This window comes from Giraffa tippelskirchi, chromosome 2 (assembly GCF_054371585.1).
Source record: "Giraffa tippelskirchi isolate mGirTip1 chromosome 2, T2T-mGirTip1v1.2.pri, whole genome shotgun sequence".
Taxonomy (NCBI): Eukaryota; Metazoa; Chordata; class Mammalia; order Artiodactyla; family Giraffidae; genus Giraffa; species Giraffa tippelskirchi.
Window position 1 is genome coordinate 15,076,367 of NC_137276.1, and position 25,910 is coordinate 15,102,276.

The 25,910-nt window shown below is 42.1% G+C and overlaps 1 protein-coding gene across 2 annotated transcripts in view; it reads left to right on the forward strand.

Moving 5' to 3' along the window:
- The window catches only part of GFRA1 (GDNF family receptor alpha 1), a 224,644-nt gene that overhangs the window by 44,589 nt on the left and 154,145 nt on the right, over window positions 1–25,910 (forward strand). Inside the window, exon 4 of one of the 2 annotated variants that reach the window (XM_081573469.1) lies at window positions 20,755–20,769. The exons of the other annotated variant lie outside the window; for it this stretch is intronic. Within the exon in view, the coding sequence (XP_081429595.1) occupies window positions 20,755–20,769 (15 nt within the window). The remainder of the gene's footprint in view (window positions 1–20,754; window positions 20,770–25,910) is intronic. 2 annotated transcript variants of the gene reach the window in all.

Sequence of the window (25,910 nt, forward strand, 5' to 3'; positions counted from 1 at the left end):
GGTGATGGACAGGGAGGCCTGGTATGCTGCGATTCATGGGGTCACAGAGTCGGACACGACTGAGTGACTGAACTGAGCTGATTGGGATTAAATCAGAAAACACATATGCAGTGCTTTGAATAGGGTAGGTACTCAGGCAGTGATGCTGAGAGTCATCCTAATGGATCAGGAATCCCTTTGGTTAGGAACCATACTTTTGACAAGTTTGTATGTTCTCAGTTACCCTATTTGCTATTCAGTGATTCGCTCTTTGGGTTGATGAGATTAAACATTGAGACCACCAGAAAGTTGTCAAATAGGTGGATGACTACTTCCTTGTATGGATGATGTGGTTAAGTACAAAGCTGCTCAAAGAAGCTCCAACACAATTATTTTTATCGTGATAACTGGTTAAGATAAACCATTATCTCTTCCTTAAGGAGAAAAGGAAGAGGGAGAAGGGTGCCCACCAGTCCCTCCATCATGAACTAAGCCCCAACAGTTAGTTCCAGAAACTAACATATTTCCTTCAAATGTGTGTATTGGGAGGAAGGGCTAACTTTCTGTATGGAAGCATATGGTTTAGGCCAGGGGAGGAACAACCTCCTCATCTCCATTTGTCACTCCAGGTATCTGCATTGAACACATCAGGCTACACTTAAGGAGGTTGGGGAGGATCAAAGTCTTAGGAGCAAGACTCTGGGAATACTACCCTTGCTTACCCTAATCTCCTTCCACACAAGAAGAGGTCTGTCTGATACTATGATGCTGAGCAGGTCCTAGATGAATAATAATGCAATAGTTCTGTAGGGCCGACAAGAACATACAGAATCAACCCAAAGTGTTGGCTCCTTCTCTGCGGCCCAGCGCTTTGATGCAGTTTATCCTCTCAGGCTCATCTTTGATGGGAGTTGTACAGGCTCATTCCATAGAAATGCTTGAGCTTTCTTTGGGACAGAATTGACGAGTTGGTTAAGCTGGTTGTTTTGACTGTGCAGTCACTGCCTTGATCACATGTCCTCATTGCCTGATATGCCACTGTTTGGCTGGGTGTAACCAGAGTGTTGGTTTTCTTTTGCTGCCCTGACAAATTATTCCAAACTCAGTGGTTTAACCAACGCAAAGTTGTTATCTTGCAATTCTATCGGTCAGAAGTCTAGTATGGGTTTTACTAGGTTAATGTCAACTTGTTAATAAGACTATGTTCTTTCTGCATACCGGAGAATCTATTTCCTTGCCTTTTCCAACTTCTCAAGGACACTTGCATTCCTTGGCTCATAGCTCTCTTCCTCCATAATCAAAATCAGCATCTTAGCATCTCTCTGGCCCTTTTTCTGTCTGAGCATTTCTCTAGAGAGAGGCTCTCTGCTTTTAGAGATTCATGTGATTATATTGTTTCCACCCAGATAATCTGAGATAACCTCCCCATTTTAAGACCCTTCATTTAATCAGATCTGCAAAGTCCTTTTTGCCAATTAAGGTAAAATAGACACAGATTCCTGGGATTAGAACATGGACATCTTTGAGGGGCCGTTATTCTGCCCAGCATACCCAGAGATAAAGGAGAGGGTATTGGCCCTGGCTATCCATTGAAGCCATCTGGCTTTTTAGGAGTCGCTAGCTGGAGATAATTGAGATATCTTTGAACAGAGGGCTTCAGACTTACGATGGTCTACAATGACATTTCCATCATAATTTCTTTACTTTTCCAAATCACACCACCCAGGGTTTTTCTAAGGCAGGCAATTGCTTACTGTCTCCCAGGCCTGGGAGAAAATGGAAGTTGTGGGAGGAGAATGGTTAATGAGAGCTTTGATTACTGGCGCCCTGAAACAGGCCATCTAGAAATAGCCATGTTACAGCGGGTTCTTTTGAAACACAAAATCAGGTACATTTGGTAATGACTGCTATAATTTGAGACAACATCTCAAGCCACAAACCAGCTCCAGAAATAAGCTTTGTTCTTTACAGCCCACTTTGCCCCAAACATAGGCCCTTTAAAATAATTTGGTGGGCACTTACTGAGGAACAGCCAAGAGGGCAGAGACCCTGTTGAATGCATCTCTGTGTGTCCAGCTCTGAGCACGGTGCACGGCCTGCCTTGGGTAATAGAACGAGCGTGGTACACAGTGTGCCCTCCGTTTGTGAGCGTGTGGAAGAAGTGGGTATTTTATGACAGGACACTGAATGAAGCCCTGTGTTCCCTACTTCTACCTGCCGCATGCCCAGAGGAGATGAAGGATCCTGAGCGATTTTGTTTCTGCTTCCATTATGCACAGAATGGAGGTAATTAAGCCAATGAAACTTGCCTTCCATTTCAGTTTACTGGAGCTACTGAACAGAAGTAGGTGTAGGAATTGACGAGCATCTCACATGAGGAGGCAGGATTCTAGTGCATATTATCTTTTCAAAACACGTCACCCTAAGCTTCTATTCGCACTGCCCACACCCCAGAGTGGTGTTTGTGGAATGAAAGGGTGACAGTATAGTTCAGTGCGGAAGAAGATTGTTACCTCTGGACTTCAGCCGTCCCAAGTTGGAATCATGGGTGTGCCACTTACCAGGACTGCGACTCTGGATACCTTGCTTCACCTCCAAACCTGCTCTCTCTCTCTCTTTCTTTTTAAAAAATATTTGTTTGTTTATTTTGCTGCCTTGGGTCTTAGTTATGGCATGCGAGATACTCACTGTGGTTCATAGGCTCAACAGTTGTGGGGTGTGGGTTCTCTAGTTGCAGTGCATGGATTTAGCTCCCCAGTGGCATATGGGATCTTAGTTCCCCAGCCAACGATTGAACTCATACCCCCTGTGTTGCAAGGTGGATTCCTAACCACTAGACCACCAGGGAAGTCCCCAAACCTTCTCTTAACTCCAGAGAGCCAAGGAATAAAAAGGTCAGTTGGCACACTTCTTTGGGCATTTGCTGAGTAAAGAAGAAACAACAAGATGTGTTGGTAGGGGTCTCAGCTACTTTGTGACCACACTTCATCTCCATAGCCTGCCACATCTGAGGTCCATTTCTGTGTCCTCTCCAGGGTCACAGACATACGTCTGGATTTCTTATAAAGTTTCAACAAGGTCAGAAGTGTAGAGCGTGCCTCTGTCCCATAGGCCCAGTTCTTACTATCCTGGACATGTGGATCAAAGAGGAAGTCAAAGAAGGAGAAGCAAAAAATCTCTCTAAACAACTCAGGGTTCACAAGTGAGGGCTGAAGGGAACCCTCACAGATGACATGCAAAGCCCCTTGTAGATGGAATTTCTTTCAGCAGAAATTTTCTTTCTGTGAATAGGCGCCTGTCATTTCAGTGTGATCTTTAATCATTTTCAAAAGGCAACGCTTTTGATCGTGAGTCTTAAAGAGTTCAGATGAAGTTTTCTGGGCCTGCCTTATTTGGGAAACATTTGTGCTTTGTGAAGACTCGGGCACGCCAATATTTAAAAGGCCAAGCCGAGCATCTTCATCTTTAGTCCAAGGGACCAATTGGCAGAGGGCAGCAAACAAGAGACCTTTTGTGCCTCCATAATTGTAGAGCAGTGGGCATTTTATAACCGCTGAGTGGACTTCAGAGTTAATTACCATTTAGAAGTCTGTATAAGATAATCTTCCAAAACACTGGGGGTCAGGAAAGTTTCAGTGCTTTATTTATATTTAAAAACCTAAACCGGCACTGCCCCATAGAAATAGAATATGAGCCACAGATGTAATTTTAAATGTCCTAGTGTCACATTCAAAAAATAAAAAAAAAGCACAGGTGAAATTAATTTTGACATTTACTATCACCCAGTCTGTCCAAAATATCATATCAGCATGTTATTCAGTATAAACAAGTATTAATGAGCTATTTTACTTTTTTTTGCTCAGTCCTTGAAATTCGGTGTTTATTTTACGCTGTTTTTCATTTATGCACAGCTTTCTCACTGCCCAGCATGGTACCCAGTACCTAAGCATGATTCTTCAGATGTGTCCATAGGATGAAGTGCTGGATGCAGTTATGAGATTGGCTTGCCCCACTGCGGCACAGAGAAGTAGTGACATTGCCAGTCATTAGAAGTGTAGCCAACAACCCAAGACTCACTCTTTTTTTCCTCAGTCGCTTTATTGAGATATAATTCACATACCATATAATTCACTCAAAGTGTACAATTTAGTGGGTTTTAGTATATTTGCAGAGTTGTGCATCTGTCATTCAGTCAATTTTAAAATGTTTTCATTATCCCGAAAGAAACCCTGCACCCCTTAACTGTCACTCCCTTCATCCTCTCCTGCCGTCTACCCGAAGTTACTATTTATTTTCTGTCTCTAGATTTACCTGTTCTGGACATTTCATACAAATGAAACCGTACTTAGCATACTATTTTCAAGATTCGTCTACACTGTAGCATGTAGTAGTACTTCATTTCTTTTCATTGCCAAACAATATCCCATTGTGTGGATATACCACATTTTATTTAAATATTTACCAGTTGATGGTCATGTAGAATGTTTTCAGCTTGGGGCTATTATGAATAATGCTGTTTTGAACATTCACATACCAGTTTTTGTGTTGATGTATGTGTTCCTTTTTGGAGGTAAACAGCTAGGAGTGGAATAGCTAGATCATATGATAAACTCTCTATTAACCATCTGAGGACCTGCCAGCCTGTTTTCCAATGGGTACTCCATTTTACATTCCCGCCAGCAGTGTTCCAGTCTCCCCAGATCTTTACCAACACTTATGTTTTTGATTATAGCCATTCTAGTTATCCTAGTGGTGTGATATGGTGTCTCACTGTGGTTTTGATTTGCATCTCCTGGTGCCTAGTGATGTGGAACATCTTTCCATGTGCTTATTGGCCATTTATATATCTTCTTTGGAGAATTTGTTCGGATTCATTGCCCATTTTTTAATTGGGTTATTTGTCTTTCATTTTTGAGTTGTAATACAGCTTTATATATAGTTTAGGTACAAGTGTTTTATCAGATATGTGATTTGCAATTATTTTCTAAAAGTCTCTGGGTTGTCTTTTCACTTTCTTGATGTTGCCCTTTGAGACACAGACGTTTTTAATTTTGAAGTTGTTCAGTTTATCTATTTTTTTGTTGTTGTTATTGTTTGTGCTTTTGATGCCATACTTAAGAAACTATGGCCTAATCCAAAGACAAAAGATTTATACCTGTGTTTCGTTTTAAGAGTTTATAGTTTTACCTTTTTGAACCATTTTGAGTTGATTTTTGTATATGGTATGAAATGAGGTTATTTATCAATTAAATTAAATAATTTAATTATTTTGCATGTAGATATCAAGTTGTTCCAGCACTATTAGTTGAAAATATTATTTTCCCCCATTGAATTGTCTTATCAGAATTCAGTTGATCAAAAATGTGAGGGTTCTTTTTATGGATTCTTAACTCTATTTCATAGATCTGTGTGTCTAAAATATATAACCATGCCACAGATCACTGTAGCTTTGTAGTAAGTTTTGAAGTCAGGAAATACAGTCTTCCAATTTTATTCTTCTCTTTCAAGATTTTTTGGCTGTTCAAGATCCCTTACAATTTCACTTGAATTTTAGGATCAACTCACCAATTTCTGCAAAGAAATAATGGAATTTTGGTGGGATTGTGCTGGATCTGTAGATCATTCTGGGGAGTATTGCCATTTTTTTCTGCCATAGATTAATTTCCCTTTTCTAGAATTTCATGTTAATGAAACTGTACAGTATATACTCTTTTTGTGGAAGGCCTCTTCCACTCAGCCTAGTATTAATGAGATTCATTCATGTTGTGTATTATTACTGTTTATGTTCCTTTATATTGTTGAGTAGTGTTCTATTTGATGAATATGTTGTACTTACGGTTATTTATCCATTCTTCTGTTGATGGACACCTGGACTGTTTCTAACTGTCATGAAGATTTACATACAAGTTGTTTTTGAGGAATTTGTTTTCATTTGTCTTAAGTAAGTACCTAGAAGCAGAACTGCAGGATCATGGTGTTAGGTATATTTTTAGTCTTATAAGAAATTACTAGACCTATTCCCAAAGTAGTGCAGTTTTACATCCCCCCAACAATGAATGAGAGTTTTAGCTGTTATTTATCCTCACTGACATATGGTTTTGTGAATCTCGTTAACTTTAGCCATTCTGGTAAGTGTATAGTGATATGTTATTGTGGTTTTAATTTGCAGTTTCTTTATGACTAGTGATGTTGGACAATTTTTGTGTGCTTATTGGTCATTTGTATATCTTCCTTTGCAAACTGTCTGTTCAAGTATTTTGCCCATTTGAGTAACGGTTGTTTGTCTTTCTATTAGTGAGTTGTAGATGAATTTACCTACTCCTAAGTCACTGGAGTATTTTGCAGTTTTTTTTTTTTCTAGAAATGTTGCAGTTTTAGCATTTATCTGCAGGTCTGTGACTTACCATGAATTTTTTTGTGTATGGAGTGAAGTAAGAGTCTAAATTTGTTATTTTCTATACGGATGTTCAGGTACCATTTGTTGAAGAGGCTTGCCTTTCCTCACTAGATTGCATTGGCTCCTTTGTCAGAAATCACATGATTGTAAAGCTGCAGGTCTGTTTCTGGACTTCACTATTTTGCTCCATTGATCTATTTGTCTATCCAAATGTTAGCAACACTCTGTCTTGATTATTATAGCTTTATTATATGTTTTGAGGTCAAGTAGCATCAGTCCTCTGACTTTACTCTTTTCCAGCATTATTTTGATTACTCTAGATTCTTATATTTGCTATAAATTTTACAACTGGCTTATCATTTCCCACCAGAAGTCTGGTGGGATTGCTATTAGAATTGTGTTCCATATATAGCTCAATTTGGGGAGAATTAGTATCTTAATCATACTGAGCCTTCCAGCTGGTAAATACTGAAACGTTTCCCGACTCACTTATCCCGCTGTTCCCTTTTCTCTCGTTTTCATGTTTTGAGTCCTAAGAGGTGCAGTGGTGAGGAGGGGCCCTACAGTCAGCTTGCCTGTGGGATCTTTGACAAATTAACCTGATTGGTTAAATGGGAATAAGGATGATAATTACTTCTTCAGGGAAGTTTTGGGGAGCATTATATGGAATATTTAAGAAAAGTCCTTAGAATTGAGGGCTTCATAAGTGTTGGATTTGTTTAGGACTGACCTTCAGGATCTGGCTTAGATTGTACCTGGTCCATGAAGACTGCTCAGAGTCCCAACCTTGAAGTATCTTTTTTCCTCATTGTGCTGTTTTCCTCCCTGTGTAGAATTTAGCACCTTTTCCTTGAGTGTATCTGACTTGCCTAATCATTACAAGCTCTTTGACTATAAGGTCTGGATTTTAGCTTCTTTGGGGTCCATTCATTGCTCATTATAGTGTGTTAGCTCTGGTGGACACTAAAAAACTATCAAGAATTTTAAGTTTTTTTTTTTTTTTTCTGAATGTGATCACATCTGCTATCTTATATTTTCCTCAAAGAAATAGTTAAAGCAGACTTTATTCTCAATTACAGATAAGGAAGCTGAGGTTGAGCCCAAGAAAGGATAAGCAACTAACTGTAACCAGTTAGGGATAGAACTAGAACTAGAATCTAGCTCTCTGGACATGAAGAGTAATAATGTGACGTTTTATTCTATTATATAATTTTTATATATTGTGTGTTATATTTGTGTATATATCATATTTATTATATTGTATATGTATGTATTTTTACTATGTTGTCATACTTGTGCTCAGTGCTCAGTTGTGTCCAACTCTTTGCGACCCCGTGGTAGCCTGCTAGGCTCCTCTGTCCATGAGATCTCTCAGGCAAGAATCCTAGAGCGGGTTGTCATTTCCTACTCTAGGACATCTTCCAGACCCAGGGATCGAACCCATATCTCCTATGTCTTCTGCATTGGCAGGCAGTTTCTTTACCACTGAGTCACCTAGAAAGCCCTATTATGTTATATTATATATATATATTATGCATATTATATACAATGTGTAAATTATATATGCACTACATGTTACAATATTTATATATATATATATATGTGTGTGTGTATATAAATTTCTTAAGTTCTGTGAGATGCTGGAATCCCTTTTTTCAGGGCAAGCCAGCCACACAAATCCTTCATGAAAATGACATTTACATTTTGTGACTTTGTTGACTAGGTGAATAATATCATACAGGTTTAAATGAACTTCCCTTTCTCCTTTTGAAACTAGGTGAATAATATCATACAGGTTTAAATGAGCACCTTTTGCAAAGGTGCTCGGTGGGGTACGATCTGTGGTAAGCACATTTACTTCCTGCTGACTCTTCTTCACAAGGATGGACATTTACAGCTACAGAGGTTGTTTATAAGGTATCCTCAGCACTCTTCTCTCTGCCCCTCTGATCTGCCTGGCTTCACGGTAGAAGAGCCCAGTGCAATGTGAGGTCCTGCCACGCCCAGCCGTGACTGATGTAGTTGATGGAGGAACAAGAATTGCGTTTGCTCCTGCTCCTGTGAGTGGGTGACTTTAAAAACACGTACTGCCTTCCACAAGAAATACTTGTGCTCTGACCGATTCATGATGCATCTAGAGTTCACCTTTGATTACTTGCTCCGAGCTACCCGTGCAAAATTCTAGCACTTACGTGATGTAGTTCAGTTCAGTCGCTCAGTCCTGTCCGACTCTTTGCGACCCCATGAATCGCAGCATGCCAGGTAGAGTGTGGGGTAATACTTGAAGGGTTTAACGATTGTTCATGTGATAAGCATTGATCCTGCTTCCAGAGCACACCTGTGACTAGGAGAGATTGAGTGCTCCCCTGCTAGAAATGTTTTCTATATCTCTCTCCCTGCCCTCCCCCCACCCCCTGCCCACTGGCATTTCTCCATGCTGGAGGGTGGTGGACCTGGGGAGTAGACTCTGTGATGTTTTACTGGAGTCTGGTTGTTTGGTTTTAGAATCCACGCAAATACATTTTGTTCATCCCAATATAGGCATAGTGGCTGGGGTGCCAGAGAACTTCGTTGATCTTAATGATACCCTGAAACTCAATTTCTCCCAAGTCTCCGTCCAGATTACCTGCTTCCAGTAAGTGTCTTCTGTGTGTCAGGCCCTGAGTTGAGTCTTTAGGAGCTTAATATCCTTTAATCCTGACAGCAGCCTCTGTTACTCCCACCGTATCAGGTGGAGATGCTGAGACAGAGAGCAGGCTTCTAACTTTGCCAGTGGCAGAGCCGGGATCAAAATGCAAGCACTCTGGACTCCGGAGCCTGCATGCGTATTACCTGCACTGACTTACCAGTTACCGCCATTCTTTCCCTCCCACCACCTCTCACCACCTGTCACACCCTCCTTTCCATGAATCCTAGTAGGATGACAGCTCGATCAGGGGCAGCTGCACACTTCTTTGTAACTCAGCCATGTGTCCTTGTGTTTTCTTCTTTTCCCGATCCTCTTCTTGGAATTCTCCTCTTTTCATTCAGCTCTGCATCCTTTTCCCATGCCCTGCCTTGCCTTAGTTGTTGCCATAAACCTACTGAGATAGTTACTTTTAAAAAAAAAAAAAAGAATTTGTAAAATTTTAAAAAGGTAAAGGTGCATCTAGGTGGTTTCTGCAATTGGACCCCAAATTCACAGATAATAAAGGTTAGAATTCTAGACATACAGGGATTATGGTATTAGAAATATTATGGGCATGGCTCAGATTAACTCCTGGGGGTGGGGGGCTTGGAAAGAATGCATGCCAAGTTGCTTCAGTGGTGTCCCACTCTGTGCGACCCTATGGACTGCAGCCTGCCAGGCTCCTCTGTCCATGGGATTCTCCAGGCAAGGATACTGGAGTGGGTTGCCATGCCCTCCTCCAGGGCATCTTCCCAGGGATCGAACCCTTATCTCTTATGTCTTATGGATTGGCAAGCAGATTCTTTACCACTAGGGCCATTTGGGAAGCCCCAAGAATATGGTATGTTTGCTTAATCATCTGTCTACACATCTACCAACTGGGCAGTCACTGAGAGACAGTGTAGCATAGTGGTTAAGAGTTAGGTCTCCGAGACCAAACTGCTTGGGTTGAATCACAGATCACTTTCTTCCCTGTGACTTTTGGCAACTTCAATTATTACCTTCCCTGAGTCTGTTTCCTTATCTGCTTATAGTTATAACTACCTCTTATGGTGATTGAGAGGATTAAAGCAAAGTCTGTCATATGCTTAAAATAGCGCCTGATACATGAGAAGCTTTGAAAACACATTGGTTATTGTTATTGTTCAGTCGCCAAGTTGTGTCCGTCTTTTTGAGACCTCATAATCTGCAGCATGCCAAAAAGGGCCAGCTGTGTGCTGATATTCTTCCCTGGATTTGGAGACATCAGTGGACAAAACATCCCTGGAATCATAGTGCTTTCAGCTTAGTGAGAGGGAGAGAGAGAGAGAATTACAAGTGTAAGAGAATTGCAAGTGTGTATCTGTGCACTAAGGAGACGTACAGGTGGGTTTGAGTGTATCGCAGAGGGTCCTACTGAAAGATCCTGATTGTGTTCACTATAGAACTTTAGAGCAGGAAAGAATTGCAAAGACTCTCTAGTCAAACCTTCTTTGGAACCTAGAAAGCTTAGATGACTCGCCCTATTTATTCAGAGATTTATGGAAGAGCCAGGACAGAACCTGTATCTCCTGAAAATGATGTCAGACTAGTGAACATCACATGGCCAAACCTCCTCCTTGAAGACTTCAGCCAATTTGCTGAAACATTTACTCCAAAATCACTCTCATCAACAATGCTTGACGCTGGGGCAGCTTCTCTGAACTCAGACTTTAATTGTTTCTGGCTCCCAGGAGCTCTTATGACAGTAATTTGTGCCAAGTCATCAGAATAATGATGATGGCCATTCTCTTACATTTACTTAAAAGTTGTCCATCCTGGTAATGATCACCTGGCAAAGAAAGATTGTCTAGATTATTCTGCTAGACATTTGTAAATATCTAGTTTGGATTTGGGAGACTGGGTAACCAATCAAATTAAAACCCAGATCTCACAGACCTGCCTGAGGAATTCACATACGATAAAACTAATCAGTTGGCTTTGAAATGGAGATGAAAGCATCTTTAGGGAAGTATATGTTGAATGGGGGTGGAAGTGGATAAAAACTGATTCAAGGAAACATAACCCTGTAAAGTTTCAGATGGTTTATAATTTATCTGTAATGGGAAAAATACTTTACTCTCAAGATAATATCTTGGAATAAATTTGAAAGCACAAGCCGTATTATGGATATGTTTGTGGATGTATGCGAATTGTAGGGAATGAAATTTTTTCTGTGAATGTAATTTAGCGTGAATGAGATGACAAATAAGCTATATGCCATAAAGCCCATTTGATGTAATGTGTGTAATTTTAAACTTAAAACTATCATGTTTAAGAACTATAAGGGACCTTAGAGATCATCTAATACAAGCCACTTTGCAGATGGAGGAACAGAACCCCAGAGAAGGCAAGTGGCTTGGCCCATATGAACTGGAATCCAGACATTTAGATTATTAAGTGTGGAGATTTTTTAGAACATAAGGAGTGATACCCACATGCTCACTTTTAGCATTTTTTTTTTTTTACCCATAGTGGTTTTATGGCATTGTTAATCATAGCTATAATTGATTTCTTTTGCAAGATGAACCAATTCTTCAGCCCTTTATACATGTCTGTGCTTAATAAAAATATTTTCTGTGACTCCTAATTAATGCTGAAATAAATTTAGAGAGGTTAGAACAATATTGTTTATCAGCGTCTTCCTTGGTTTCAGCTATTAATGTGGTTTCTTATGATTTCCCAGCTAGCTGATTTAAAAGAATTCAGAGAAAGTCATATATGCTGTGCTTTTCAAAGCAAAGCCCTGGTTGCTAGAGGGATGGAGTTTAATATAGTTTCATATCACAGAGGTTTTAATAATGCAGTCTAAAGTATTTGTACATGAATTCATTAGGCCCAGATTAGTCTTATTATAATTACTCAAAAAGTAATTCAATTTAAGAGAAAACATTTTAAATGGATATAAAATACCCTGTTAGCTGGGAAGCCATACTGTTCTACTTTATCAGCTCCATAAAGTACTAGCAGATTTGAACATAACTTTCACACTATACAGAATGCAATCATAAAAAGTATTATTCCTAAATCTATTTTTTTATGTTCTTTCAGTAGTTAAGAGCTTTATCCTTCTGTGCTAGGAATGAGATATACTCGGGATAGAGTATCATAAAAATGTTAGGGACTTAACTAGCTCACGGCCCGTGCACTGCCTCCCCAACTCAATGTCAGCTGATGGGTCACAAGTACAGAGCCTCAGATTGATGCTGGTCGCACATTCCAGAGGAAATGGAGCAGGAAGAGACTTTGGGGCTTTTGCAATTTTTTTCTTACTCAATAACAGTGACAGGGGGAGGAGGGGGTCTTCATTTCTAACATGGTAAAAGGTGAGGGGAGCCAGGAGCAAGGAAAACAATAGAACTTTCCCTGGCCTGCATCCAAAATGGGACAGAGAAGAAAAAGGAGAGTGTGATGATATAGATCACACAAGTTAAAGAACAAGTTAGTATTTGGCACAGAGGGCAGGAGATGGGGAGTGAGGCCTTGCTGTTGGTCTTTAACGACCAAGGCTCACCGGGCTCTGGCCAGTGGGAAGCTGCCTGGGTACCCCTGGGAAAGCAGGAGGGGCAGGGAGATGAGTTGTGTGGCCATGCGGCTGCCTGAGCTGTCCGTGCTGTCTGGCTTTGGAGACACAGAAAACTAATCACAGCCCCCGTGTGGTGCCATCGAGGCCAGGCAGGGTCTCTGGCTGGACTCCAAGAGAGCACAGACCTGCACTCGGACAGGAAGGGGTTCCACTTAAGTGGTTTGTTGTGTTCAAACTTTCACTAATTTATTTGATGAGCAGCAGAACCCTTTCCAGGCAAATTCTTCATCAAACCTCACTGTCCTGAGCAGAGTGGTTCTCAGTTCAGCTGCCACGTGCAGTCTTACCTTTTTTAAACCCTTGGACTTCCACTCATGACACCCTAGGGCAGGGATGGGTGAGCCCCTTCCCTGGTGGCCTTGAGACATAATGGCACAGGCAATGCCAGAGGGGTGAATGGTGCCAGAAATGAAGGCCAGGCTCTGGATTTCTGGAACATCTGGTGCTCATTACAACCCCATAAAACTGGTGTTCGGAGATAGGATGGCAATGGATCTCTGATCTTAAAGATTAAAAATAATTCATTCATAAAATAATATTTAATAATTGCCTTACAGTTTCTTAATGGCACATAGCTACATGATGACAAGAAGAAATTAAAATGATCATTTAATTTTAATGAATTTTCCTCTTATGATATTTTACAGTCCTGTACAAGTCACAACTAGTTATTATTTTCAAATAAGATCCTCTGGAGATGGGAATGGCTACCCATTCCAGTATTCTTGCCTAGAGAATCCCATGGACAGAGGAGCCTGGTGTGCTACAGTCCATAGGGTCACAAGGAGTCAGACATGACTGAGTACCTAAGCACATTCCCCACATACAAGTCACAAATGATGATTATTTTCAAATAGTAGTCAATCAATAAATGTTTGTTGGCTAATAATGCTACAAGTTATAGAAGTCTATCTAAATATTAGTCATTGTGCACTTTATATGCTTTACCTCGTTTAAGCTCTAAAGCAATTTATGCTGCTGCTAAGTCGCTTCAGTCGTGTCCGACTCTGTGCGACCCCATAGATGGCAGCCCACCAGGCTCCCCCATCCCTGGGATTCTCCAGGCAAGAACATTGGAGTGGGTTGCCATTTCCTTCTCCAATGCATGAAAGTGAAAAGTGAAAAGTGAAGTCGCTCAGTCGTGTCCGACTCTTCACGACCCCATGGACTGCAGCCTACCAGGCTCCTCCGTCCATGGGATTTTCCAGGCAAGGGTACTGGAGGTGGGGTGCCATTGCCTTCTCCAAAGCAATTTATGGGACAGCACAAAAATTAGCTATTTTTATTATTTGCATGTTGCTGATGAGAAAAACAAGGCTTCGGGAGGTTAAGTAATTTGCCTAAGATCACACAGCGAGACGTGGGACTAGTTCTGACTTCAGGACCTGAGCTCTTTGCTACCCTACTACCCTATTCTGTTGCTTATTGTTATACCAACATTAAATTCAGTTATTGAATGTCTACCGTAACCCAGCTCCATGTGTTAAAAGTGCTTTACATATATGATCTGGGTTGTCTTTATGAGTTTTGAAAGAAATTTTGTTATTTTCATTTTTTACATATAGAAACTGAGACTCAAAAGAGGTTAAATAGTTGCCCAAGATGGCTAGGATGGTAGACTAGCAAGTATTTGAACCTGGTATTATGTGACTTTGAAGTCTATGAGCTGCATGCTGATTAAATGATCTAACTTGACCCTCATGATACTCCTATGGTAGGATAAAAGCTTATCTCTATCAGCTGATTTTACAAGTGAGAACATAGGCTACAAGGAGTTTCACCTTGAGTTTCCACCTGGTGAGGGCCTGAGACCCAATCTTAGGTCATGGGTTCAAGTGGCCACAATCATGGGTAGACCTGGCACTGGACTGTATTTGGGAGAGAAGGTGTTAACCCTGCTCTCCCTGGGAAGATCACTTACCATTTTTGGACCTAGACTTCTTCAGTTTGAAGCTGAACTATTCTGGAGTGCTGGGGAGGCTTTGGTGAGCCCCACTTGTCAACCTTGAAAATAAATAGTTTCATTTACAGAGATTTTCAGAAGTATACAGACTGAATTCTAGAAACTCTTCAATATCTGTGCTTAGAGCTTGCTGGTTTTTGAAACTTCGTGAGAGGGCAGCTCACCTGATCTTGAAATTGACTTTGGTTAATGGTGAACTTGACCCCATCCAAGGAAGTGGTGTTCATTCCAGCTGCTACCTACACCCCTTGTTTTGCCCCTGATTAGTTAGGTCCCAGTCATGTTTACAGGGCTTTACTGTAATGGCATTTGAAAGAGAATGGTACTTGAAAGAGAATTTTCTTTCTGTAGTTCAAACCACAGGAGGATTCACAAGACAGCTCTCTCCCCAGGTGAGACTTCCTAAATGGGAGTTAAGTACAGGCATTTTCAAGAAACTAAACTCCCCTCATACATAATTTAATCTAGAAAAGAAAGCAAAACTGAGAGAGTAGTATGATCACATTGTTTGAGGGCTAGTAACTTTACTTCCCCCAGTCTTACGGAAGTCAGGCACACTTTCACTATTTGGCATATCTTTAATGCTGTGGGATGTGGGCTAGATATGATACTGTAATAATAGTGAGGGTTTCTCTAACCGTAGTTACGAGCTGAGCTATGGATTGAAATAGTAAATTATTCCTAGCAGACTGAATGGGCAATAAGACTGCCATCTAGTTCTCCTCATAAAACAAAGCAATAGATAAATAAAGAAGATCCAACTCACTTAACCCGCATGGCTCTGTGCACCACTAATTATTAACCCAGGCACAAGAGAAAGGTTCACCCAGAGTGTGGTTAAATCATTTTTAATAGAGGTAAACACGAGCCATGTGGATGAGTAGCACTCAAGCAAGTTTTTAATCAGCAACGTTTAGGAATCACCCAGCCTAATTGCCATAACTTATTAATAATAATAAATAATCTGGTCTTTTTATGGCTCCTGTCTCTGGAGGACTCAGTGCATTAAAGATCTCTGGGGTGTGAATCTCTCAGTAGCTAGGGGGGAGGTGGGCAAATATCCTTGATGCTCATTCCTAACAGAAGAAAGTGGACATTGAGGCCAAGAAAGGCAAATCTGAGTTCGTTCTTTCTTACTTGCTTCTTCCTACATCTGAATTGCCAATTTATAGATGCCCTTTCATCTATCTATAGGACCAGAATGGCTCTGGTGGGGGTGGCGTCGGAGAACAGGCTTTTCTTTGTTGATGTGAATGATTGGGGTTGAGGTTTTTTCCCCTGGGAAGTGAGTATGAGCAGAGCTTTGTCTGAAGGAGTTCATTTCCTCTGCACAAGTGTCCCTGGTGTCCTTCGGGTTCAACCTGACTGTGGCTAGGCTGGGCACTGGAAACTCCTTACTCCTTAATTGCGTGATTTCCAGTTCCTGGTGGAGCAGAGAAGATGACAGTAAGTCTTAGTCTCAGTCATTCTCTGCTGCAGAGGATGGGGGATGAGGAAATGTTTGTGTAAATCATCGGACTTAACCTCCCCAACGCTATGGCATGAGCGTTAAAATCTCTCCAGGTCAGCTTGGTTCAAAGGTTGTAAGTGATTGGCTCCCAAAGAATTCTCAGTGGTTGGTTAGACTGGAAGGAGATGATACTCTCAAAGTTTGAGGCCATTTAATTCCTGTACGTGACTAGTCCTTGTGGGTTGGGGGTGGTGGACACACGCACCAGAATAGATGACAAAAGGTATTCCTATGGCTGATGTCCTCTGAGGTCTACAGTTTTGGCAGGTGTAAAATGGCACAGAATCTACCTTCTTCTCACTTATTTTCCATTCTTCTGTTCATGAATCATTTGAACATGAGCCTGGATGGCTGCTTCCATCTGGAAAAGTGAAATTTTAAAGAGGGTACCCAAGCAGTTGTTATTCAGAGCAAAGAGCTAAGTAATGCCAAGAATGGAAAGATTTATGTCATAGAGTACAAAAGACATAAATTTAGAGTGTAAATTACAAGATAACTCATGTGAAAAATTGTTGTAATATTTATACTAGTGTTTATTAAAATTTACATTTGAATAAAAAGGAACAAAATGTAAATGAAGCTGAAAAGTGGATTTAAAAAGAATCTGAAATAGCTTATATGAAAATCAGGAGTTTTCTGGGATAGGAGGTAGAAATAGTACTCTATATAGGTTTGTCTGTTAAACCATGAAATACACAGTGGGATTGGAACGAATAAGGTCTCTAATTCCTGACTCTCTGCCTGAATTTCCTCCCTCCCTGCCCACTGATACTTTCCAGTAATTCAGATCAGTACTGAAAGCCATGGAGAGGAGGTTGAAGTTTCTGGACGGATGTCGAGGCTGGATCCGTATTTAAAAAACTAATCTCATTTCATTGATGTTTTCAACGTTGGAAATTTTTGTCTGTATTCATTAAAGGAGAATGATAAATCTCTAATTTGTACTTTGCTACTAATAGGGATGATTTTGTGCTTCATTAAGGTTAAATGAATCTCATGTCGTCCTGGCTCAGCCTTTCACGGACACCATGTGTGATCTTGGGAGAGATCTCTTCCTTCTCTGGGACTCAGTTTCTTCATCTGTAAAACAAGGGGGTTGTAGTAGACGAGTGTTGAGAGAGACCAGTCCCCTGCCCTTCCCTCCCATGTGGGAACACACCTTGCCAGGCAGTTAGGATCCACAAAGGCCATCAAGACGCATAGCTCTTGTTCTCAGGAGCACAAGGTCTTCATAAATAACTAATTATAGTGTGAGCTCTAATTGCAACATGCACAAGTTACGCTGGGAGCACAGAGGCGGAAAGAAAGACTTCCTTCTCTGCAGGGATAGGCTCTGAGAAACTTCACAGTGGCTGTGACATTTGAAGGGGGAGGAGGAGGGCTTCTCCAGGTGTGCAGGCTGGTCAGAGGGTGGGTGGTTCAGACTGTGCATTGCAGGCAGCAGATGCACGTGACTGCAGTAATTTAGGGAGCTGCGCACGGCCCTTCTCACCGTCTCTGGACCGTCAGGGCATGGGGGCTGAGTAGCTTTGTATACACTGCTATGTCAGAACTTGGGCCAGTGATGAATTACTGAGGTTAGAGAGTAATGTATGTCATGTATAAATTAAAGCAGGGTTTAAGTTTTCCTGTAATGGCACCAGTCTGGCCCATTTACATCCCTGTTGGCTTTCCTGAGTGTGAGAGAAGGGGTGGTGATTTAGCCAACTCCCTGGGAGTTGTAAGCCTGTGTCGTTCTCATCTGTCCTATAGCCACTGGCCTACATGTACCCTGGGGAGCATGTGTATTGCATATGAGTGACACTCTTTATGAGGGCACATGTGCCCCAATGGGGGCTTCCCTGCTGGCTCAGATGGTAAAGAATCCGCCTGCAATATAGAAGAACCAGGTTTGATCCCTGGGTCAGGAAGATCCCCTGGAGAAGGGAATAGCAATCCACTCTCGTATTCTTGCCTGGAGAACTCCATGGGCAGAGGAACCTGAAGTGAAAACTCTTCTCACTGGTCTTCTCTCCTTGCAGTCTGTTTAACCCACCAAGTACATGGTTATCCACACCATATGTGGCCCCTTGGCTCTTTGTGACCTTGTGGGAGCTGATGTTTTAGCTGAAGACTGACAGCAAATATAGATGTTATGATATAATTCTTATTTAGTTTTTAAGATGCAGGTAAATTTTAAATTCAGATTGTAAATGTAGGGCATGTTCATTGTTAAATTTAAAATAATACAGAAATTCTTATATAATATTTAAAATTATCCCAGATGCAATTACCTGAAGGTTAACATTTCTATGACCATCATCACAGATCTCTAGACATATACACCCACACACGCACTTTACATGGGCTCAGGATACATGTTTCATGTTACTGTCTGATTTCTTTGCTCAAAAATAATAAAAATCTTCCACCATTTTAAATGGCTGAACCATAATCCATTGTATGGATGTATTGTTTTTGATTTGGTTCTCTATTGACAGGCAAATAGACAATCTCTGTTGCTTGTCCTTTATACACAATGCTGTAATGAATATCTTTGTAGACTTTACGTATTTGAAGACCTTTACATATTTCATTAGATGACATTCCTAGCAGTGGTGTTGTTAGGTTAAGGATGTATATTTAACTGTTCCATACATACTGTCAAACTATCTTGTAGAAGTTTTGTACCTATTTACAACCCTGTGTTGGCTCAGATGGTAAAGAATCTGCCTGCAGTGCGGGAGACCCAGGCTTGATCCCTGGGTTGAGAAGATCCCCTGGAGGAGGGCATGACAACCCACTCCAGTGCTCTTGCCTGGAGAATCTCCATGGACAGAGGAGCCTGGCAGGCTACAGTCCATACGATCGCAAAGAGTCGGACACGACTGAGTGTGGCACAACCCCATGATCAGGGCAGGAACTGGCTTACATCTGCATGGTGGTGTCTGTATTCTTGCCAATACTATCCTCCATCTTTAAATTACTGGTTGAGAAAGTAGGACCAGACAGGACTATTTTGGGGGTGATTGGGAGTCTGTAGAAGCAGGGTGAGCCTGATGTCAAAAAGTACCTTGCAGGGACTTCCCTGGCAGTCCAGTGTTAAGATTTCACCTTCCAATGCAAGGGGTAAAGGTTCGATCCCTGGTCAGGAAACTAAGATCCCACATGCCTCCTGGCCAAAAACCCAAAGCGTAAACAGAAGCAATATTGCAACAGATTCAGTAAGACTTTAAAAATTGTCCACATCAAAAAAAAAATCTTGAAAAATGCACCTGACCTATGCATTCATGTTCACCAAAAAATATGGACAAAATATCACAGTTTGTAATTGCCCAACAATTGTCTTCAGAAACAATCCAAATATCCATCCACATTAGGATGGAGAAATAAATTATGATAAAATCATAAAATCACACAGTAGAATACTACCTAGCAGTGAGAATGAATGACCTACTACATGCCACAGCATGGATGACTCCCACAATCACTGTAGAGTAAAGAAGGCAGACAGAACAAATTCGTACTGGATTAATCCATTTATATAAAGCCTGTTGGCTCAACAGGTAAAGAACCTGCCTGCAATGCAGGAGATGTGGGTTCAATCCTTGGGTCGGGAAGATCTCCTGGAGGAGGAAGCCATGGCAACCCAACCCACTCCAATGTTTTTGCCTGGAAAATCTCATGGAGAGAGGAGCCTGGTGGGTTGTGGTCGCAAAGAGCTGAACACAACTGAAGCGAATGAACACAGAGCCCTGAAGTATGCCTAGTGGTTACTGTTGGCGGGCGTTAGCCAGTGCTTGTTAATTTATGCTTTTTGCTAATATGTGTGTTTTCAGATGCCAGACCTAGGGCTTGGCATATAGTAGCCTCTCAAATATTTGTTGAAAAAGACGAATTAGTGTTTTTTTTCCAACTTGTCACAGATTTTGACTTCAGATTTAATATGAAGACCTGGTGTTATTAGTTTAGAATTATATGTGGAGAATTCATACAGATTTTGTGCTTATTATGATTTAAATATGGAACTTTAGTAGATTCACAGGCCTTTCCTCTGTTTATCCTGTTGTGTGCCATTGTCACTTCTGTTGTTGTTTATAAACCAGGCTGGCAGCTTAGTAGTAGGCAAGAAGATGGTTTGTGGAATCAGACAGATTTGGGTTCAATCCTGAGCTCATTGCTTATTCCTCTGTGGTCTTGGATCAGTTTCTCAACCATCCAGAAGCTCAGTTTCCCTATCTATAAACCAAGGATAATATTGCAGCTTGCCTCACAGGGTTGTAGTGAAAATAATAATATTAACATGAATAGCAACTGGCAACTTTTGTTTACCATGTCCTGGACACCAATCTAAGACTTTAAAACATAGGACACAGTTTTTTCAATCTTTCCAGTGCAGATGTATTTGTGGTTTACGAATCTGTAAGCCACAGGGTTAGTAAGCATCGAGCCAGGATTTAAACCCATGTAGTTCCCTTCCTGAGCTCAAGCTTTTAACCACTGCCCCTGAGTAGAGGAAATATTATACTAAGAGTGTTTAGCACAGCCAGTGTATGTTAGCTATGATGCTTGTCACTGTCATTTGCAACACAATTGTTAATCTTTTTCCCCTTTCTCTCTCCCTTTTCCTCCTGTTTTTCCTTCCTCCTGGCAGATGTTTTCCAGCAAGGTAAGCCTCCTGCCTACTTTACTCCTGCTTGTACTCTTTTGGGAAAGAGGATCACCTGTGTGCAGAGGGTTATGGGGCCTTCCATCCTTCTGTGGACTTGCCACGGGGACTTTAGGACAGACATACCGTGAGGAAGATGGCCTGGGGTGGCCTGAAGTGCCATCAGCCTTCCAGAGCCTCTGCTGTCCAGCCTCTGCCCCTTCCTCTGGACCTTGCTTGGGGGTAGAACGAGGCCTGGACAGTTGGGGCAGGGACACAGGGGACGGGTTCACGGCTGGGCACCTGTCCGAGGGCAGGGCTGCTGTGGGCTTGTGAGACAGGTGGGGAGCAGATGCCTCTGGAGGGGATCGAGCGGAGGCCCCTGTTTCTCGGAGCTCCTGCATCAAGGCCAGCTGCTGCTTGGTCAGGTCTCCACATGCCACCTCCACCTGGGGGCTTCTCTGTCAAGCAAAGCTGTCCTGGAGGTGTGGGCAAGACCATGGCTGGCCGGTCACTTGTGCTGTTCATCCCAGGGGACCTCACAATCCCTCCAATTGGGCCAGTGACTGAGAGGAACCCGGGGAGGCTGTGCAATGTCTTACATATTTTTCCAGTCAAGTTTATATGTTCAGGGGAGCTGGAGAGGGAAAGCGTAGCCTAGACTGTGTCCTTCTGGCCCATGTTTAAGTCCCCACTCAGGATACACAGCTTCTGCGCTCTGTGAGACTCGCGGGCATAGCCTTATCAAACCCATTACGTACAGATTCGGGGCAACTGCCTCTTTCCGTTTTTCTTCACCGTCTGAAACTACTGGGAGAAAGTGGACAGACCGGATTGTTTATATATTCAAGGTGGGAAGTGTGTGTATCCCACACCTGCCACCTCATTCTCAAATCCCAGGCTGCCTTGGGATAAAAGAGGCCAGTGTAAAGAAAACATCCAGGCATCCCATAAGTAGCTTCCAAATAATTTTATGGCCTGGATATTTTCTCAACGACTATTTTACCCCAAACATGCAGCGTGTGATGGAGAAGGTCTATCTGCTTTCTCTGATCAAAGCACAGTTGTGGGTAACAACGAAGGGACTTGTGTTGTCTTTTAAGAGTGTAGAGTCATAGACCTACTTTTATAAATAATTCATAACTAAACCAGCCAGAAGTAATAAGTTCCATTTGGCTGGAGATGAAGCGATGGGCAAAATTGAGAAGGTGCCACAACTGTGGGTGTAAAGCATGTGCTGCCGTCAGGGTCCTGGCTACAGTGCGTTTTCTTCCTTGACACATTGAGGGTTCAATGACATGCTCTGGGAGGCAATTTTTTTTTTTTTCCTATAAACTAGAGAGATAAGCTCTCCCCAGTGACAAACTACATGTCTTCTTTTGAGACATAAAATGCATGAGTTTGGAAAAGTCTTGCTGGAGCCAGTGTGCCAAGGCCCCTGGAGGATGGAGAGAGAAGAGGTTGGTATCAGATCTGGCTTTTCTACCCACAACCATGAGCATTCAGTTATTCTGGTCAGTATAAAAAATGGCTTATCAGACTGCTCATGTCAAGTTTGCCTCCTTTTTAATCAGTCATGCCATTCCATTGATGGGATTTGACTGTCGGTAACAATGATACGCAGAACAAAACTTATAGTCACCTGCAAATCATGAACTGTCGAGACTTAATAGCATCTTCCAGAGACAGAAGCTGCTAGCTACCCCTGGCCCTGTGAGATAGTACTAGGATTACAGATGGGGAGAACCAAACTTGCTTTTGTGAATTACTTAACATGGCTCTGGCCTTGCAGGACCGTTTCATACAGAGGGACATTTTCTGAAATGATGGCCAAGAACTCACCAGCCAGTACCCCTCCTTACCTCTGCTCCTGGCCATTCTGCCTGTGAAATGAATGCTCAGTAAAATGTGACAGTAAAAATGTGTCAGTGACAGTAACCTCAGAAAAAGACAAAGCTTCTGTGTCTTGCAGACAATGTCTGAAACGTGACTGTACAGCATCTTCTTGGGGCGGCGGGGTGGGGGTGGGTGCGCGTAAACTCTGCTACCAGAATTGTGCCATTAACTTGAAACACAGGGGCCATGAAGTGTGCTAGAAATAAACAGCAGAAAACTATGTGGTTTCAGGTGAACAGAAGCCACAGGGCCGTTTCTGCCGCCCATCTACACGAGGCAACTGTGAGTGGCTCTGGGCTGACCATGCCACGGGCATCAGGCCTGGCTTGTTTTGGTTTACCCAGGGCTGATGGGCAGCTGGGTTGGGGGGTGCTGGTTTGCAAAAATGTACTCTTGGCCATGAGTGAGTGAGGTCTCTTTGCCCAGAGGAATCCTTGCGTGTTGGGGCTGCCGTGCAGTAGAGCTGGCAGAAGAGGGAAGCAGGCCTGCAAGCTGACAACATCAGATGTTCTCAGAGGAAACTGAAGTTTTTTCCTCTGGATGGCTTTATCTTTTATTTCACTACAGATCAATCTTGTTATAGCAGGTGACTATATAGCAGCAGCTACTGCGGGTCTTTCTCTGGTGGTACCGTGGTGTGTGCACGCGGGAGCCGATTTCTACCCTCAGAACCATTTCTGAGCTCGTCTTGGTTCTTTCATCTGTAAATGCCACTTGCTGTAATGGTTAGACCACAGGGCCCGAGGACCATCAGGGACCAGTGGGTCCACAGCTGGGCCTTCTGTGTGTAGGAGTTCTGGGAACCATGGGGCCACATTTTCAAGGAACCTTAATTGACCCACATTCTCTGGTATCCACAGAGCTCATGAGCCATTGGATGGCTCTCGGGAATTCTGAAGAGCCACAGAATTGCTCTTCACAACATCAGATGCAATTGAAAATGCTGTACGTGCGCATGTGTCTAGAATCTCGAGTTTTAGGGCACTTTTATACCAATCGTTTAATAATGAAGTCAAGACTACACACGCACCCACACACACTGCACAGCTCATTTGAAGTTACTGAAGCACCTTTGAATGTTCATCCGTGGGCTCAACCTTGATTCTGAAATCGAACAGAAACTGAGTGGCTTGGAAATGAGAACACCACCACTCAGCTGGGCATTTGAAAGCGTCAGCAGGCACCATATAAAGATTTTACCATTGAGTTAATTCTCTGCTCAGTGAACTGAAGTCCTTTATAGACTCTGTGCCCGAAGAGGCATAGCCTTCCCTCCTCCTCAGTTCTCACCTGGAGCTTGGATCTTGCTATTAGAGAGGGTTTTCTTCCAGCTCAAGTAATTTTTGATACCTTTCAAACATAGTGTACTTGTTTATTTTGTAACTGGTAACCATGTGCCAGGTACTTTGTAGGCCATGAGGATAAAGGAGTGACTGAGATGGCGAAGTCCCCTGTTCTCATGGAACTCACGGTCAAGCTTGGAGAACATTTGGTGTCAAGCATGCAAATTAATAAACAAGGTAAATTTCAAGAGGGATACAAGAAGTGAGGGCTTCTCTGTTAGCTCAGCTGGTAAAGAATCTGCTTGCAATACAGGAGACCCCATTTCAATTCCTGGGTTGGGCAGATCCCCTGGAGAAGGAATAGGCTACCCACTCCAGTATTCTTGGGCTTGCCCTGATGGCTCACATGGTAAAGAATCCGCCTGCAATGCGGGAGACCTGGGTTCAATCTCTGGGTTGGGACGATCCCCTGGAGGAAGGCATGGCAACCCGCTCCAGTATTCTTGGCTGGAGAAGCCCCTTGGACAGAGGAGCCTGGCAGGTTACAGTCGATGGGGTTGCAAAGAGTCGAACATGACTGAGCAATTAAGCACAGCACATTAATGTGTGTGTGTGTGTGTATAAATATGCCTAGTAGACATCAGTTTTTCCCCCAGCAGGGCTGCTGCCTTTGTTGAGGAGGTTGGGCTGATAGCTTTGCCCTGTAGCCTCGGTTTTCCTATCTGTAAAATGAGAGAGTTGGGGAGATCCCTGACCCAACATAACTTCCTGCTGAGGCTCTGTCTTAAGAAGTTTTAAGTGAACTTGAGTTAATAAGAGTACAAAAATGTCCCATGCTGCAGATTTCGAGTTTTGCCCAGAGAACATGGGTGAAAACAGAGGTTGAGAATGAGGTGGCTGAGAATTAAGGTGAAAAGAAACATGGTTGCCAAAGTGTAATGTACTCTCAAGGCTTTTTGGAAACATCAGTTCTTTCCTATGTGTGTTAACAATGGAATTCACACTGGATGGCATTGCTTTTACTTATCTGAAAAGAACAATAAATCATAGTTTGCTTTCTGGCAGTCCAGCCCAGCTCGTTAATTGTTGAGGTGGATTTGTGGTGACAGTGACCACTGCCATTTATAATGTGCTTGACTTAAGCTCTTTTGCATTTTTCAAATGTGTTGGTCTAACTGCTGGAGTTGGATCTTAGGTTTTTTCCAACCACTTCAGAAAACCCATCTATTATAAAACTCTGACCCTTTAGTCATGAATTATGGTCCCCCTGGTAACATTATACATTATGAAATATTGTTTTCTTTATGAATGTGGGATTTGGGTGAATAAATTAAATCTATTGTTACCACCTCTAGGGAAAAACTCCAAGTTGTCATATGATGCTAACTAGTAAATGAGAAAAATGCGTGAACATTCTTATGGTGGAAAGTGGCTGGTTCCCTGGTCACACTTCTCTATGCTAATATTTATGGTGTATATATATCACCCCCCTTTCTGTTCAGAGTCAGTAGAATATTCCGAGTCATGTAGGAAATGCATTCATCTTTCCAGCACAAACTGAACATTACCATTTAATTTCATGTAGATTCATTTTGTGTGAGTGTGTTGTGTAGGAAAATGATAGGCATATTTAAATAATCACATTCTCTGAGATGCTTTATAACATTCTCTGCAGGCTGTGCAAGGTGGTCTGTTCCCTGCCAGCTGGCCTCAAGTAATGCTTTTCCTTGTAGCAAATTCTCTGTGTCCTCACTCCAGTCTTGAAGTATGAATTTCAGGTGAGGTCTCCGAGTCTCTCGTCCCAGTTACTTGAGTTTCACAATTGCCAGATCAATGAAAGGGGATAAGTTTTATTGTTGAGATGGTTGCTAATAACAAGAGGAATTTTTCTTTTGTAAATTTTATTTTTTTGAGATGATGATGATGATGGTACCACCAATATTTGTCCACCTCTTGTATTCCAGGCATTGGGACAGTTGCTTT